The 19,599-nt window shown below is 34.5% G+C and overlaps 1 protein-coding gene across 1 annotated transcript in view; it reads left to right on the top strand.

The window, feature by feature from the left end:
• Positions 1 to 19,599, top strand: part of CSMD1 (CUB and Sushi multiple domains 1) — a 1,314,206-nt gene that overhangs the window by 995,581 nt on the left and 299,026 nt on the right. Inside the window, exons 18-21 of the mRNA XM_075498045.1 lie at positions 5,173 to 5,361; positions 8,886 to 9,002; positions 10,424 to 10,639; positions 13,214 to 13,402. Coding sequence (XP_075354160.1) covers positions 5,173 to 5,361; positions 8,886 to 9,002; positions 10,424 to 10,639; positions 13,214 to 13,402 — 711 coding nt within the window. The remainder of the gene's footprint in view (positions 1 to 5,172; positions 5,362 to 8,885; positions 9,003 to 10,423; positions 10,640 to 13,213; positions 13,403 to 19,599) is intronic.

Here is a 19,599-nt window from a genome sequence, read left to right as displayed (position 1 = left end):
ACACTCTTAAGAGCTGCTGGAAGAACACTGAGACTAAGTGTGTAAGCAGGCCTGCAGTTTTTTGAGGCTAATTTACCCTTGTAAAATTACAGGGAAACATTTCTGGCTACCTGAACTATATCAGATCCAGTAAGTCAGAAATTCTTGAGCCTTGGCTTCAGTCTTGCAGTCATTCATACAGTTTAAGCGCATCGCTTGTATGATTTTGACCCATGCCAGCTGGCATCTTCCTATACAGTACCTGGACATAGTTCTAGGAATAACTTCAGGCAGAGACTGTCCTCAAAAGGCAACAGTCTTATTGAAAGCGGGCAAGATTTTATCTGTATGAATGTTAGCTGAGTCATGCTTTGAAATTGGTGCCAGAGAATGAGGCCTCTCCTAATTTAATTGTGTGGCCTCTGGTTCTGATTCTTGGAACCGCATTCTGACAAGCAAGCACCTATTCTCTTTCTTTTAAAAAAATATTCATTTTTCAAAGCAAAGATAATTTATACTCTTCTCCCTTAATTGTTAGAATAAGCCTACCTATATAATCAACTCTTTTATTAGGCAATATTCTTCTTTTACTGTCCAAAAAATTGCTTTTGTCATCTGCCTTATTGATGTTCTGGATGATTCTGTACTGATGGCAAAGAACAGCACTCTAGCTTCCAGCTGAAACACTTCCATTGTTCAAAACATTTTTGAGATTCATTGAATAACACAACTGCTCCACAGCTAGCATGAATGGGTACCATAGTGATTATGGCACACAGCCATGTTTTGCTTTCTGTTTTTCTTACCAGACTTATTTTCTTCATCCATTTTGTGCAATGAGCATGCTTTAGCCAACCTCTCAGCAATCATAAACTTCAATATTCCATTTTTCTAATGATTTTAACTATTTGACCCATGAGGGGAAAAGTATAGGTGTGTAATATATATGAATATGTAGTATATATAACTGTATAGCTGTTGTATGCTTCATGCATTACAACAACAAATTAACTTCCTCTTTAGAGATCTAATGGGACCTCATGATTAAACCAGTTTCTCAAAATCACTTGTAATTCTAAGTGTTTGCAAAATATGCATTTTAATAATCAATGAAGCATCAAATATAGCTAACAACAATAGGTTGATAAATGTTTGATGAAATGTCAATATTGACAGAGTGAAGTTTTTGAGGATGACTGACCATATTTTTCAATTATTCAGTGATGTATAAAATCTTTTGTTTGTATGTTTGCTGTTTATTTTGGATTGTGTGTCATGTTCCTTTGAAAAGAGAATTAGTAAATTGTAGGATAGAATGATCTGCTTATCTAATTCCCATTGCTACATGGAGTGAAGTGGAAGGAACATTTTTTGAGGAAGCTACTGAGCATGTTCTTCTTGATAAATATTGTATTATGTAGGGTGGGAGAGAAAAGACATGGTTTTCACGCAGACTTTAATCTTATATTTACTGAGCCTATTGTTATGAATAGTATTAAATCAATTCTTTCCTACCATGACCCTAAAATTTATCACTGTGGTGCCAGAATTTCTCATATATAGTTTAATATTGTCTTTTTGTAGTCAGGACTCTCAGTACTGCCCATTATTAAGCTTGTCTTGTGTTATCTCCTATTAAGAAAAAAACCCAAATCTTTGTCCAAAGAAGCAAAGAAAAATTACTTCTTTTCAGCTATGTTTATGATTGCTAAACCTTACATACTGAATGTTTTCCCCTGAGAATGAAGCTCTGTTGCCTGAGCTGACTTTTTTATTTATACAGCGCCACTATTTCAATCAGGAACTTGGAATTTGATAGGGTTGCTACAGCTTTTGGTCTCCTTGCAAAAATCTGAAACAATGTAGTCAATGCAATCTAGAGGTATAATTTCAAAAAGAAACTGCTGAGTTTACTTGTTATATGTGAGTCAGAATCCCAAAGCAGTTGATGTGTTGAAGCAGGGGTGGAAGAGTGCCCTAAGAGGAAGGAATTTTAAGAGCACTACTGTGGACCTCCATCTACTCTAACATACCTGAAAACAAGAAGTATAGTTTGTCTGAAAAAAATTAATGGTATCAAAGTTAAAATTTCATACACAATTAATATTTATTTAGAGAACATAGAGTACAGAATATTGTAGACTTAAAAGGGTTCTTTGAGTCTATATTAAGCAATTTAAGCCAGGTGAAGGGAATCTAAAAATGCACTGTGTCAGCTAACATCTTACATTTGCATTAAGAGCATGCAGTCAAGTCTAGAAGAAACATTCATCTAGAATTTAAGTATGGCAGGGATACCTCATGAAAACTAGATCATAAGCTTTCAAATCTGAATTCTAACTGAGATATAAGAATAGCTGGAGGGTACAGGGAATATTTCTCTGTGCAAGCTAGAGTAATTATTTATGTTATTTTTGTTCGTAGTCCTGCTTCCAACCCTCATATCTATAATTCTAAAACCTTTACTTTATGTCCTGATAAATCATTTTTTGAACTGCTTCTACTTCGTTCCTAAGGTTGTGTGGTAGTCCTGGATAAATAAAGCAGGGTAAAAGCAGTAAACTGAGAGTACAACTTCCACAGAAACAGTTATAGATACACAGGCAGCTGAGAGGACCAGCACCTTCAGGATGTGTTTAGAGGGCTAAGGAGCTAAGAAATGCATAACTCTCTGCTATAGAGAATTTTGTGCTGTCAGCAGTTGGCTTTGAGGAAGGAACTTCTTTAGCAAAAAGTAGACTGGAAAGAGTCATCCTAGAAATTCAGGTCACCTGTGAGGAAGCACACAAAATCTTTAAACACCTCAGGAGAACTAATCTTGCTCAAGGTTCTCACAGCATCTACGAGTGATGACATCACCCATATGAAATCATGCCAATTTACAGCGTTCTTTCCAAGCCAGCACGAAAATACTGAAATTAATGTGAAAATTAATGTGAAAATACTTAAGTTAATGCAATGGGTGCCAGAGCTTTGTGGTGGATATGTCTAGATTTTATCTCAAAAGCCAACAACGAATTTTAAACTCAGAAGCCCAGTGTTATTTAAACACACAACAGATAATTTTTCAGAATGAAGTAGATCAAAATAATTGTCTGAGAAGAAACATTAAAGTGTTTATAAAAGCCCCCCCCCCAACCCCCCCGCCCATATACTTCCTGTCCCTTTGTGGTAATTTTTTTTAACAAGTCAATGGCTTTTTGGGTTGAAAAAAACTCTACACAGGCTCCTCGGGGTCTCTCTGTTATCTCTGAAGCTTGACTATGTGTTTGCTACCTGCTGTTTTCAGCCAGCTTCTAGTTTTTCCTTTTACTGCAGGCTTTATGCTGGCCCTGTCCTTCATACTCTTAGTTGTCTTTTTATGCACCACAGCCAGCATTCTCAAGGTTTTCCTCTGGACATGCTCAGCTTCTCACAGAAGAAGGAACAATGTCCCCATCCACTGAAGAGGTTCTATCTAACTCAGTCATTCTTGTTTCCAGGCACATGACACAGTGTATCAGGTGTAGGCGTCAAGGTTTTGGTTATGGGGGGGCTGCAGGGGTGGCCTTTGTGAAGAGAGTCCACAGGCTGCCCCGTGCCAGACACAGATGGTTGCAGCTGGCTCCAACGGACCCACCGCAGGGCACAGCTTAGCCCATCAGCCAAGGTGGTGGCATCTCTGTGATAACATATTTAAGAAAGGGCAAAATGCTACATAGGTGAGTGAAGAGTGAGGAAAAGAAAGTGTGAGTAACAATCTTACAAATACCAAGGTCAGAGAAGAAGGAGGTGCTCCAGGCAGATATTCCCCTGCAGCCCATGGAAGAGACCACAGGGGAGCAGATGCCCACACTACAGTCCATGGCAGGCCCCATGTCAGAGCAGGTGCATATTCCCTGAAGGAAGCTGCAGCCCATGCAGGCCCAAACAGGAGCAGGTTTATTCTGAAGGACTTCAGCCTGTGGGAAGGACTGACGCTAGAGCAGGGGAAAAGTGTGAGGAGGAAGGAGCACCAGAGAGTAGCTGTTATGGACTGACCACAACCCCCATTCACCATCCCTGCCACGCCGCTTGGGGAGGGGTGGGGAGGTAGAGAAGTTGGGAATGAAGGAGTGAACTTGAGCCTGGGAAGAAGGGGGTGGTGGTTTAGTTTTTGTCTTTGTCACCATCCTACTCTATTTTTAATTGGCAATAAATTAAATCAATTTTCCTAAAATTGAGTCTGTTTTGACTGTGATGGCAATTGGTAAGTGATCTCCCTGTCTTTATCTCAGCCCATGAGCTTTTAAATCTTATTTTCTATCCTATTTTCTCCCCCTGCACTGGGGGGGAGGGGGGGGGGAGAGCAGCTGGGTAGGGGACTGGCAGCCAGCCAAGGTCAACCCACCACACATAGTATCAGAAAATAAAAGAAATTCCTTACATCCCAATAGAGAGTCTTTACTTGTTTCCCTTGTGTGTATCCATTATAGCTCATTACATGTTTAAATTCCACAATTGTTTGCTATCACTATAGGCATAATGGATAATGCTCAGTTAATGAGCCTCCATTTGATAATTTTGGGTTTTTTTTCCTTGTTCAGTGTATAGTTCCAGGTTTATTTACCAAACACTATTCAATCTGCTGTAAGACATAATTACTAAAGACTCCTCCTGTCACATAAGAGTTATACAATTGGGTAAGGTACTTTCATTGTCTTTCTATCTTTGATGCATAGGATTAGTTTCTGAGTTCATCAATTGCAGTTTTTCGACACTGTTTTTTGCTAAGTCAAATAACCATTACTATGACAGAGGAAAGCTGAATTGTCCCACAGTATCAGAAATTGAATAGATGAAATGGAATAATCAAATATGACTTATATACTAGCATAATTTGCATTCATACTTTGAACTTTAACATCTTCCTATAGTTTCAGACATTTGGTGCTTTTGTTGGCTCTTTTTTTCATTGTTTGATAAAATATACTTTAAAGCTCCAATCTTTTCCTACTTCATTTAAGACTGAAAATTGAAAAACTGTGCTCTGAGTCAGTGACAACAGCTAGAGAAAGTGCTTTATATCCTACATCAGTTCTCAGGCAATGCTAAAAAGTATCTTTTGGGGGCTCTTTCTTCCTCCTGTCTTACTCATTTTGTGTTTTGTTTGGGATTTTTTCTGTTTACTATCTTAAAAATAGGGGAAATAAACAAATTAAAACTGTGTTTCAGGTGTTACTCTGGAATCAGATTCCTGCCTTGACCCAGGGATTCCTGTGAATGGCCATCGCCATGGTAACAACTTTAATATCCGCTCTACAGTAACTTTTAGCTGTGATCCAGGATATACACTGAGTGATGAAGAACCACTCATATGTGAAAGAAACCATCAGTGGAATCATGCATTACCCAGCTGCGATGGTAAGTGTCAAGTTCTTCAGATGGCACCTTTAAAGTCCAAGAAAGTTAATCTCCTATTTTGAAGAACTAATTAAGCTTAGCATTGCTACACCAAGATCCATACTTTTCAAAAATTATTTTACTGTTAATAAAAGCCATACTTTACAACTCTGTATCAACTTTCAGTCAAGTACTGTAATGTACAGTGAAATTTACAGGTATATATTCACCAACAGAAAAATCAAAACTCTCAGAGGGTGCCACTGTTCAACTGTGAATGAAAATGATGCCATACAACTAATATTTTCGAAGCAAAGCCAATAAACTTAACTTACATTTTAAACTTAGAATACTGAACACCAAAATGATTGCTCAAAATTTGGGATACTCAATACCAAAACAGATCATGATCAGCCTAGGTAATGAATTTTATTGACTTTTTTTTTTTTAATTTTGGGTTGCTCATTAATTGTTTTGGGGGATGTGCAATATGAAACTGTCTAGAGCTTTCATGAAACATTTTTTAAAATGGTGAACTATACTAGCAAATATTTCTGTGCTCTTTTTTATCATTGGATTTTTTTCTAAGTTCTTTTTCTGTGAACTACAGAATCAACTCAACTTTTTCTTGGAATGCTTGCATAGTTGCTACAAAATCCCTCTGACAGAAACTGCAGAAAATAAGATCCAAATGTAGCTAGGTATTTCAACAGGGATAGAACCCAGCATCTCTGAAAATTCTCCAAAGCTCCTTTCGTTAAACTTCCTGCTAAAACTTCCTATTTTCTCCCTTCTGGTTGCCAAATGATTACCTTTAAAAGCATGTTTGTCTTGATCAGGCTTCTTTCTTGTTAAGATACAACTGTGTTCTAAGGCAGCGATGAAAGATCAATGTGTGAAGGGGGAAGACCCAAGCCAATACGAACAAAGGCTCTTGCTTTAGTGAATTACTTACATTAGTGAATTTCTGTCTCCCTTTTCAGGTCCAAGGTTTTCATTGATTACGGTGGAATGTCAAAGGGCAAACTTAGAGTTAGATTCAGCAAAGTATTTTAGTTTCCAACTCTGTTTTAAACTGTTTTGTTAAATCTGAGCACTTACTCTCACTCAGGCTTCTAATTCTCACTACAGCCTTCTAGCCCCATGCACAAGACATATAAGCTACCAAAAGATTATTATGTAGTTAAAAACTCTTAATCACTACAAAGCAAACTAATCCACCATTCAAATTCACTCACCTTGCAAGCATTACTTGTTCCTCCTTTGCAAGGACAGAAACAAACTATCGTTTTCAATCGCACTTTGTGACCAAATTTTAGACTGTATATTCTTGGCACAGTTGATGAACTTTGGAGTGTCACAAATCTTCTTATAATCTGTAATTTTGAAATGAGCAAAGCATCTTTAGTATTCTTCCATTGGTTTTATGGGTTCCTTTTGCTTGTTTGCTTTGCTGCAATGGGTTGAAGAAAACTATTGTAGCAATCTTAACTTTGAATAGTATCCTATTCTTTTTCAATTTACTTTGTACTAAAAATTGTGAATGTATTTTTGAGTTAAAACACCAATATTCAACTCTTTTGTTTGCATATGAATGTTGAACTACAGAAAGATCTAGTTAATTTTCAGTCATTGAGAGTCCTTATTTCCCAGGTCCATCACCCACTTTCAGAGTAAGTGTATAATAGAAAATTTCAAGCCTTTCTTGGGTGTAACATACAAGGGTTACACTCAGTTTCTTCTTTTTTCCTCATATATTCAACTACATTGAATTAATTAGTCTAAAAAGACAAAATAAAACTCACATTATTTTAGGTAATCATTGTGTTAGCATATTTGCCTTCTGAGACTCAAAAAGTTGTGACCCAAATTTTTGGAATGTGACAGTTTTAACTGAGGTTGAAATGAGAATTTTGCAGTCACCTGCAGACTATTAATGTTCTCAAAATTGCAACTTCAGAAATTAAATCAACAAAATAAATCCCTAATGGAAAAACATGTTGCTTTGTTTCATGCCAACAAAGGAGAAAAAGAACTGTGTACAGAGGCACAGTGGCTAACATTCCCTCTAAGTAATGTGTCATTCTCAAAACATTATAATCTTAAAGTGGACCATGAAAATAATTTTCTAGGGAGAGCTAAATAAAAACAGATCATTTACATATTTTAAATTTTAAACTGAAAACTATGTAAGTTATTTGTAAATATTTAATATCTGCTTTAAGGAATGTTGCACAGTCAAATATTTTTCTTTCTTCTGTGGTGTTTACAGAATAAGAGGGATTTTGAATGTTCATTTATGGCATTATGAACCTGATATCTGTAATTATGTTATTTATTATTAAGTGATGTTATCAACCATATATTTACTGTGGTTTTAGCCATGCATATTCTCATTCATGCTTATGTGCAGAAATACATATATGCAGGCAAAACCAGTCTAGAAACATTTTCTTTCCTTCTACTTATTTATAAATATATATATTTTACATAAATTCAAAAAACACTAAGAACTTTAACACCCTAGTCTAATAAGAAATTAAATAAATAACTTTAGCTATAATGCCAGCATGTTTGCATGTATATATGTATTTTATATATACATTTACATAAAAGTACTGCAAATTTATTGAACATTTTGTCATGCATGTTTGCCATCTAGTTTATGGCAACGTATATCCCTCTATGTGAGGAAGAAGACTAAAGGCATCTTAATTCTTTCTTGTTTTATTGCTAAAAATTTAGTTTATTAAAATAAAAAAAAAAGCACAACATAAAAAGCCGGACAGCAACAGATGAATGAAAAGCATAGCCATGCTGTATTTATAAGATCAGTGAGCAATTCAGCATGCAAATCTTAACCTTTAATTGATTTGCATGCAAATTTGAGGAGCCTAGTTTAGCAAATGCTAGTATGCATAAAATGTTTTCTAGCATAGTTCTTGTGTCTTTCAAAATACTCAGTTCCAAAGAAATTACTTATGATGGGACAATCTGAATCTTTGAAAGAGAGGAAAATACATTTTTTTTCCTGAATATCGCAGAAGAACTCAAATAGAGACAAACTTTTCTGTTATTTGAAAGTAATACATTTTGTTTCTAAAATATTTTTGTTTGCTAAAAATAGATACCTTAAATATATACCTTTCTAAATATGCAGTGCAAGAAAAGTAGCTGCAAGATATTTGATTTTTGAGTTAGTTCACAAAAAAATTTTAATCTTACTTCTTAAATACTACTACAACAGGAATTAATACTTGCAATATTCTGGAAAAAAGTGTTACTTATTTTTGTATTCTGCTAACTAACAGGAGAGGCTGTAGGTGAAAAATAATCTCCCTTTCAAGGACCAATTTAAGAATAAACAAATTGTTGTCAAATGTGAATGTCATGGCTTTGGATGAATTAACTTCTTATTTTAATACTTGAGCCTGTTTTTAATTTTAAGGGTAGTTCAAAAGTGAATTAGATTTTTTTCTTAGTAAAAACCAGGACTTCTGTATGACTTCTGTCGGTTTTCCCCCCCCTTTATTTCTCTTGTTAAGCTTTATGTGGTGGATATATTCATGGGAAGAGTGGAACTGTTCTTTCTCCAGGTTTTCCTGATTTTTATCCAAACTCTTTAAACTGCACTTGGACTATTGAAGTGTCACATGGCAAGGGTAAGAATCTAATATGAATTGCATATGTATATGTAATGTCTATGTTTAAAAAATTCAAACACAATAAAATGGCTTTTATGAATTGAGTTAAATCAGTGCTCTCTGCCATTCTTTTGAGGAATATTAATTTCCCAAAATAAATATCTTCAAATGTGGTGTTTCTAATTTGTGTTTATTTTGCAAGAGAAACATTCTTTTAACAGTTACCAGAAAAATGTGTTTTAGTCTTAGAAAAATGGGCAGAAGGTAAAAAGGTAAAATATATGAAAATAATAGTTATTTGTTAAATAGCACTAAATTTTTCAATGAAGGTTGTCAGGACCTTGTTGATAGCTCTTCTCCATTATTAAGCATGATGAAGCAGATTTGATCTGTGTATTAGTAATCTGAGATTTCAGACTTAAATCATTAGGGCCAAAAATTTTATATCTTTATGTTATATATACAGTACAGTAACATTTGGATGCACAGTTAAGCTTGGCTGCTTATCTGTTAGGGAAATGTGTAAAAGAACTAAGGAAAAAAGCCTAGGAAGTACTAGGCTTTAATTTATTCCATACCACTGAATCAAAATATAATAAAAATATTCCTCAATCTCCTTTCTATGACAAGAAAAGTCTTTGTTATGTATGATAGTCTGAGAAGTATATTGGAAGTTTCTGCTGTTTAAAATCTTCTTACGGACTGGATTTTTGTTTAAAACTCATATGGCATTTTAAATGTAAAATATATGGGAAGACTTTCTAAGAAGAATGTTGTTCCCCACAGTAAATAATTGTATTTGAAAACCTAACTAATTCAAAATTTAATTCATTGCTGGACTGGAAGCTGGCAATTGAAAAAACAGTCATGACTTGAGTAAAGGACTGGTCCCAGAAAATATGAATCTGTAGCTATGGAAGACTGTACATAAAACTTTCATCTGCTTTGTCCTTGTCTATGGGCACTTCCCTGAAGTTTAGAGTAAAAATCAGAATTGTGCTGCAGGAAATGCAAAAATAAAACATGAATACAAAATTTTAGCCAATTATTAAAGTATGTCTCCTAGTTTAATAGTAAGATCATGAGAGACATTATAAATAAAAGAGACATACAGGAACTTGAGTAAAAACTATACAATACCAATTTAGATTTTCAAAGTTCTGTATACAAATAACACTGAATCTCACCAATTCTCTTATGGGAGCTATTGATTTATGGTGAGCTAAACAAATGTCCACACTGCACATATTGATTGGTTGAGCCTATGTGCTTTCTGCAAGTTTTATTCTCTGAATTTCACGTTTTGATTACATGTGTGACTTTTTCTAAAAGTCTGTCCATATAATGTAAGATTTACTTTCTGTGTCACCTATGTATAAAGGAAGAGAAAAACTTCCTATTAAATGCTTTTCTTTTCCCCTTTTTAAATATTTTTAAAGGTGTACAGCTGGTTTTTCATACCTTTCACCTTGAGAGCTCTCATGACTATTTGCTCATCACTGAAGATGGCAGCTTCACAGAACCAGTAGCCAGGTTAACTGGCTCAGTCTTACCCCCCACAATTAAAGCTGGCCTGTTTGGAAATTTTACTGCACAGCTTCGATTTATATCTGATTTTTCAATTTCTTATGAAGGCTTCAACATAACATTTTCAGGTAAGAAATTCCATTCTGCTAAATATCCAGAAACTGTTTCCAGATAATATTTTTACTTGTACATAGCAGAAACATTATGAAGCACCAGTAAAAAAAGTCAGCAGAAATTGTACAGTCTCTATCATAGAAAACTGGCTAAGGTTTATAAAGGTGGCTAACAGATTGAGAAGGATGTTAGTGATGTGACTGTTTTAAGGAGAAGTTTTCCCTGTTCTCAGAGAACCATCAACAGTGTGAAAAAGAAGTTTGGAGGAAAATTAGGGGGAAAAAAGTACAAAGATAGAAGGTACTGCTTCAGAAGAAAGAAACTAACTAGTATTGTTTTACTAAAGGAAGTACAGAAACTGTAAAAAAGCAGTAGTGTGCTAATTCAGAGTCACAGAGCACTAAACTGAAGACTGATTTTAGAATAGAAAATGTATATATATAAATAAACTAAAAGATTTATTAGCTGTTGATATATGAAGAAGTTCTGATAATTTTTACAAATTCCTCTAAGATAATTGAAAACTTTAAGTTACTGCTTCTTATTTACGGTCTTCTAAAACTAGATGACATATAAAATATATTCTCAATTTTCTTTGCCTATCTCTATTACTGGAATGTAGAATATTTACAGATAATGCATATGAATGAATCAACTGCTAGTTGAGATGCTCATGCACATGGATATTCTGTGGAAGGAGTACATAAGGAACTCATATATCCAACTTTTTTACATCATTTTTCAAGAACTGAAAACCAATTAATATGTTTTGTTGAGATCTGGCAATGTTTACAGATGAACATGTTATTTACAAATAATGTATCTCATTTAGCTTGCTTATTTAAAAAATTTAAAAAAACCTACCTCACTGATTAGAGCAATAGTGTTGGATTTACTCATATCAAATGCTGAATTACATTCATTCTAGATACTTTGGACTAACCAAATCAGAGGTCAGCAGTTTTGCAAGTTTGGAATGTAAATGTGAATGTTAAATGATATCTCTGATAGTTTATTTATAAATAACTCAAAATGGTAGAGGGTTAGGTAACTTATAGAAAAATACACAAAATATCATTGTGGATGCAAGGGGAAAAACTGTAGAGTAAAAAAGTATGTATGTGGATCACAGAATTTTTGAAACACAAGCAAAGATTTATGCCCTATCTACAACTGATATGCACATAGATAGCCATCATATGCCATCATTTATATTAAATAAATATTTTGAGAAATATTATCAGGTACATTAATTTTATGACACAAATGTGCCAGTCCTTTCTTATTTTCACAGTCAGAATGTATTTCTCCATAGTAAGTAGGATTCAGTGAGAAGACCTTAACTTCTTTTGAATGTCATCTAATACAGAAATTTGTCAGGAAAATTCCCAGGTGCCTAAAGGTCTGTCACAGGGTATCTCCATGTCTACCTCAGCCTTTATAGTGCTGAGCAGAGGTAGTAGATCACATGTCACAAGGCAGTTACTATAGGGAAGGATTTCTTTATTTTATTCAGTAAGTCAGCTGTTTAAACACTCATTCAGAAACTTTGGGTTAGTTTCTTCCTCTGACTAAATGGAGTTTCTTCCTCTAACTAAGTGGATTTGACCCTACCTTCCACCTAATACTTTAGAAAATGGCTTTTCTTATCAGTTATCAGGGGTCTCTCTCTTCTAAGTGATCTCTTGGGTCTTCTGGATCATATTCTGAAGAATATAAAATCAGACTTTTGGGGTTAGACTTAAAGTTGATCTTTTTCAACATCTTTTCTTGAACAGTCACCAGTAGTGAAAATCTAAGGAAGAAAAAACTCACAAACCAGAACAAACATACAGTGATACTTCCCCAGCATACTCTGTGACGACGAGGGTATGTGTGACTCAGACATCTCTTGAGTTCAGTGTAGTCCCTCTGTATGTAACAGCCCTGATTTTTTCCCATTAATTTGTTCTGACTCCACCTGAGTTATTCCTGATGCATAGTTATAAAAGAGAAAAAAATTAGGTCCTTGAGACTTCTTTAAAATATATAGATATATTTGTTTTCAGTTTGGTGACACCTCTAGGATATCTAAAAGGCTTGCAAATAGAGATTGCCTGATTAAGAGTGTAGCTTTACTTAGGAAACTCAAGCACACTTTTTTTGAAAATGTGGTCATATCTCTTTTCATTCACCTGACTTTTTTTGATTTTTTTGTTAGATTTTCTTCATTACATAATTTTTTTTTTTTAACTGTAAGTCTCACTTCCAAAGCTGTTTGGGAGTTCAGATGAAATGAACCAAGAATTATATAAAAAGGATGTAATTAAACAAAATTATAGTAAACCATTTACAAGCTGATTACAGCCCTTGAAATTAAGAAAATAAATGTAGTGTGGGTGGGATACAATAGATACATAATTACTGTATATAGAGCCTTAATAGACATATAGAAACAGTACTGTGTTTTAATAGAGAACACAACTCTCAAATACATGTTTTCCAAGTGTTCCATACTGACACAATGCAACTAATTTGGTAAGCTTATTTTTTTTCTCGTGTGGACAACTTATCCCATTTATTTATATATTATGTTTTACTGTCAACAGAATATGATCTGGAGCCATGTGATGATCCTGGTGTTCCTGCTTTCAGTAGGCGAATTGGTTTTCATTTTGGTGTTGGAGATTCCTTGATCTTTTCTTGTTTCCCTGGATATCGCCTGGAAGGTGCTAATAAACTTACCTGCCTGGGAGGTGGTCGACGTGTATGGAGTGCACCTCTGCCAAGGTGTGTGGGTAGGTGGTCACATGCTTTCATTTCATTCATCAAATCGTTAATAGCACATGGCATGTGTCAGAATACTGGGCAGAGAACAAAGCGCTTGGGTTGAAAGGACTGATCCCCAAGCTGTACAAACTTTAAAGTCAGTGCAAGATATAAGTAATGCATGTCTCTCTTACTTGGAGAACAAAAATAAGAAAGAGGAATAGTTAGAATTGTGATAGAAAATAAGAACAAAATGTGTCATGAGATAAAATGTAAATCTAATTATTGAACTGTATGTTTGCCATAATTAAGATATAAATTTCTTACTTTGTCTTTCAGGGTAAAGAAACAATGTTTAGAGCTTTTAGGTGAAAATAGCCTTTGTTAGAGTCCCCCATCAGGTTTTAAGGGTGTTTTTTCATACTGTGTTTTTATTCTTGTAACCCTAAACTGTGTGTGTGGGGTGTTACAGTTTATAAACTATAAACTGTATTACAGCATCGTAAACTGTAATTTTGAAAATTAATGTGCTGTTGTTAAAAATCAGTTACTATAAACTCAAATTGAGTGAACAGTTCTTTTCTGGGAAAAGCTCTGGGACAGGATTTTATAAAATTTGTACTGTTGCTGTATTTGCTTTGCGAGATGGTTTTATCACCACCATGTGAAGTGGATCTGATCAGGTACTATTGACATAATGCTTCTGAAATGTCAAATACTTCCATACACACCTAAATGGATCTCTTTAAGATCGTTTTCATTTTAAATAAGATTTTATTTCATTAAGGGAGAAATTCAGCTTTGGCTTTTTTCTTTTATTTGTTTTAAAGGGATGTATCTCTATATCTGAAAAAAGTCATATCACCTACATTGTATATACACATAAAATACACATATATAGTTTTTATGGAAAAAAGTAAACTATTTCAAATTTTGTTTTAAAAACCTGGGCTTATTTAACCCATGATGAAAGAAAGTAAGAGATGAGAGAGAAGCCAATATCATATGGAGTTTGCCATACATTTGGAAATTCTAGATTTAAGTCTTAGGCTATTTTCAGCTTCATTCATCTTAGAAGTATCAGTAGCTTCTTAACACTATTTGTCCATGAATGTTGGCTAACCAAGTGCACACCATCCTATATCATAGAATCACAGAATCATAGAACAGCCCAGGTTGGAAAAGACCTCGAAAGATCAACTTGTCCAACCTTTTGTGGGAAAGGGAGCCTAGATGAGATTATCTAACACCCTGTCCAATTGCATCTTGAAAACTACAGCATGAAGACTCTACCACATCCCTGGGAAGGTTGTTCTGGTGACTGTTCTCACTGTAAAAAATTTCTTTCTTATACTGAGAGCAACTTGTACCTGTTGCCCCTTGTCTTCTCCACATGGCTCCTTGTGAAGAGACAGCCTTTGCCCTCTTTGTACTCTCTGAGTACCGGAATACTGTGATCAGGTACCCCCTGAGCCTTCTCTTCTCCAGGGAGAAGAAACCTAACTCCTTCAGTCCATATTGATTTAAAGTGTGCAAATTTCACTAGAATAATATTCACATACTCTCTTTGAACCTAGCATTTTATTTTCCCTATTTTAAGAGTGTTCAGATATTCTATAGCTGTCCATGTGTGTGAATGGAAAATTAGCTCCTTATTTCTCTGTTCTTGGAGAAAAGATGACCGTCAATTGTGCATTATTACAATTCTTAATAAGTAATATGTTAACTATTAGCTTTATCAAGGTATCATAAGGCTATATCCATGTGCAATTAAAACTGAAAATAAAAAATCTTGCTGCTCCTTGTTGCTTAACTATTGCTCATTTTAAAAGTTCCTATAAGTAGCTGATTCTCATACAGTCAACATATTAATGGATTTAGTACCTATATAATTTATAGGAAGCAAAATGGAATGAATAAAAATCATACTAATATAAAGCATTTTCTAAGCAAATCACTGATGTATTTTGAGGACTGACAGTAGAAAGGTAGGTCTTTTAGGAAGGAAAGTGTTTCTACCTAATAAAAATATCTACGAATGTTATTAATTTCTGTGAAGTCATATCAAAGTACAATGGGATAGTTTAAAAATATGATTCTGTATCTGACATCTTAAAAAAAAATAAACAAAATATAGAAAGGGAAAAATACTTGTATATTTAAATAATGGTCATCTCTGTCTCAAAGAAAACCCCCCAAAACCCCAAACATAGTCCTAGAGGACTGTAAGATGACTGGATATTATGACAAATTACTAGAAGACACAAAGTGGTATTAAAGTGAGAGGTTACAAAGTCATTATCTGACTCCCCAGAGGACAGCTATGTGTCCATCACCAGCTGTCACGTACCAGGAATTTAACTGGTTCCAGTACTATGGGCTGTGAGCAGGGGTTCTCACTCTGCAGGTATTTTATAGTGGAGAGGGTTCAGATTCAGATCCAAACATCTAAATTTGACTGTTTGCAGACTGTTTGACTATTGCGCACATGTGAGCAAGAATTTTAAGCTCTAATTATGGATAGCTAAGTCAATAAAGTCAGTAGGAATCCTGGATATAGGTATCTATTTTACAGTGAGATGAATCAGTCTCCAGGCACCATTTACATGCCTAAATAAAGGAATTACTTCCATCTATTTATTTATTTATTTATTTATTTATTTATTTATAATCAGTCATTGGCAAAAGTGTCCCAGTTGGCCTGCTTGTTCCTATTGTCTCGCCTCAACACCTTCATTGCTCCTTTATCATATACTTTGTTAGTGCATGTATGAAGCCTTGTGGCCAATAGGTCAGTTCCAGAGCTAATTTATTTCTGTAATCCAGCACATACCACCTTTAGTTACCTGCATTTATGTTTCATTGGACCTACTTTGAATTCCCATTTCTGCTACATACCTGTGTGTTATTATTTCTCTATTCTGAGCTAATCTAATCTCTGAAAAGTGAATTGATATTACCTATAGTATACATGGAAAGATGGTATGCTTTAGGAGTTCTAGACAAAGATCCGTGGATTAGGGGTTGAAGGTATAAAATTTCAATCTTGAAATCACTTGTAGTTTCTGAGAAATGCATTTAGTGAATCCTTTGGACTTTCAAGGTCCTCTTGAGGACGATCTCTGTACCACAAAAGCAGAACCTGTCTTTGTAAGTATCATGCTGCAGTTTAGCCAAAGCAGGGGCAAAATTACAACCAATTTTAATTTGATGTTGACTAAAAGTTCAAATAAATTCTAGACCTGTCTTCATAACCAAGCCTTGCAAGGAGAAAGACAAAAGCCTTTCCTTGTGCTAGGTGGTGTGTAAGGGGGATCCCAGCAGTCCACTTTTATGTAAGAGCCAGTTGGTTGCTGGAGTAAGAAATGTCTGTTGCTGCTCCTCTAGTTAAATTCTGAAAATGCCAAAGAATCAGTAAATTGCATTAGGAACGAATACATATGTATTTAAATGTATATAGTGAGTGAATATGTATGCTAACTGCTGTGACAACACTGGAAAAATAAGAAAATACTCTTTACTGACATCTTTAAATCACAAAGAATTAATTTACAGTTGACAACATGCACTAAAAGTATAATCTTCCAATCTTTATGCACACTTTAATAATGCAAGGAAACAAAAGCTAACATATATTCATTTTATGTAAGCTTTCTTTTTTTCTGATATATTTTTTACTACCTTTTAAGTATTATTTGGAAAGTCATCTGTCTGTTCCCAAATTCATTAGTTATCATTTTTATATACAAGGTTAGAGATATTTTTTGAAATAAGAGAAAATTAAATGAATGTTGTTCAGTTTATATTCTTTGAAAAACTGAATAATTATTATGAAGCTCCATATATACTAGGAATTGTGCTAGAATGATAAGCTATACAGTTGGTGTTGAAGATTTTACTCAAAATTACCATCATGTAAACCTTACTTCATAAAATGGAAATTTTTGTTTTATATTATTCATTTTCATGTTTGAATATGTGCTCTATTTGTTGCTCAATTTTATTCATGTGTCATTAGAATATAAATTTTGAACCATTATTGTTTACGGAACATTTATTTCTCAGTTATGTGCAGCCAACACTCATATGAACAAAGATGCTCAACCACACAAAAGGCTAAAAAGTTATCATTTTCAGTATGTAAATTCTATATGAAATTGTTTGCCTACTTCCATTTCATTTCAGTACTTGTTACCAGATATACATTTAATTTTCTTAGAAGAGGAATCAAAATGCTTGTCTGCACTATACTAAGTAGCAAGAAAATCTATACTAATTATTTCCTATAAAAATTAGTATCTTATTTGATACATAGAATCTTCAAGGATTTATAGGTTTTGGGAAATTTAGGATATTTGCCTGTTTGGGGTTCTTTGGGGTTTTTTGGTTTGGTGTTTCTTTCTGGTGGGCTTGTCTGTGTTCCATTCAAAGACATGTTTATTTTAGTTCAGATATCATAAAATTGTATTGATCTGCAGGAATACTGTTACCTTGCTCTGAAGAAAAGAGACATTTTATATTGTTGTCATGTATGTTTTGGGTTTTTAAATGTTTTTATGTTTTGGCAAGCCTTTCCTACATAATGTACAGTAATAAGAGATTTATACTTGATATCTTGAAAATGCTCATTTAGTTATCCCCACAATGTGAATGAATAATTGCAAAGTTGCAAAGATTACCAAAGTATCAATAATTAGCTTAATGAAGTATCAGCCATTGAGTTAGACATGAATTTATAGGACTACTGTAACCAATTACTGTGTCAGACAAAGATATGCCTGTATATTCTCCCAAGCATAATTTAGAGATACATATCCAATCATATGTATACATGATAAGTCTGTAATTCATATAGAAAGGAGATTTATTTACTGAGAGCTCAACATTTCCTTTTTGTTCTTATTATGTTCAGTTATTAATAAATTTATAGACTGGTTCTAAGATATCCGTCATTAAATCCATGTACAAGACACCACTTCCTAATTGATCAGGAAAGCCTTTTATAAATTATGCATGGACAACTGGCACTTATCAAAAACAATATATCTAAATAACTCTTTTAACTCAGTATATGAAGAAATTCAGTCTCTAAGAATGCAGCAGACTAAAGACATCTATAATGCAACCAAGACAAATACAAGGAAAGAAACTCTGCTAAGCAGCTGAGTGAAACTGAAGGGGAAAGACATAGTCAGTGCCCTTCGGTTCAAGCTGCTTTAATATAATTTTTTCTTAGTACTAAAAACGTTTACAGAGGTCCCATTTCTTGTTGCCATGGCACCTAAGACATTAGGAGTGAAGATATCCTTACCTTGAAGAGGAGTTCACACAAAGACTACTTCTTTCTCAAAAGAGTGAAAAGAAACTACTTGTCCTGAAATCTGCTGGCTTTACAGTGTACATTCAGAAGTTAAATCTAGTCTCAACTCAGTGGCACAAATTCATAAGTACATTACTGGGTTCAATAGCCTCTTGATTATTTCTTCCCCATTATCATTTCTACACTGACCAAACTCATCTACATGATATATACACACCAACCTTTATATATGAACAAGGATTTTTTGGTCCTTCTAGGACACATGGTAATATATACTTTCATGATTCTTTTCATCAGATTCAGGATGAAAGCCCTTCAAATTTAATTGCATTTAGTTTATAAACTAAACATTCACACAAGCACATACTGATTTGTACCACAGAAATAGTACTGTTTCATCTGCTGGTGAAAAAAACCCAACAAACCAACAGGGTTTCCAAAGGTATTGCCATTCACCCTTCTTCATCCAAGTAAATAATTTCAAATCCTTCCTCCACGGTTCATCTCCAACATGTTCTGAAATTTGCCTGGTCAGAGAACCATTTGTGCCTTTCCAGAATTTCTTCTCCTTTGAATAGTTATCTTCCAGGTAAGCAAAAGCAGAGCTTGGGAGATCTGGTTAGCCTAACATCATGACCCTGGCATTTTTAGTCCAAGACTTTGAGTCCCTTAGGGACTGCATTAGCATCATTTTCACTGACCTTCTATTTATTCTGTGCAGGTAGATGGTCTTCCCCTGAACTTCAAAGGTCTTTATCTGAGTGCCTGGAAGTTGGTTGGCTCTCAGAATAAGGCAGCATCCCTTCTTCTTCAGTAAGGACCCTCCTTTTCACAGCAAAAAGGCACCGCCAAATCTATCTGCAAAATCAGATAGACGTTCATAAACAGGTGTCCTTGTAAATCTTA

The sequence above is a fragment of the Mycteria americana genome, chromosome 3, assembly GCF_035582795.1.
Source record: "Mycteria americana isolate JAX WOST 10 ecotype Jacksonville Zoo and Gardens chromosome 3, USCA_MyAme_1.0, whole genome shotgun sequence".
Taxonomy (NCBI): Eukaryota; Metazoa; Chordata; class Aves; order Ciconiiformes; family Ciconiidae; genus Mycteria; species Mycteria americana.
This window is presented reverse-complemented; position numbering and strand designations above follow the sequence as displayed.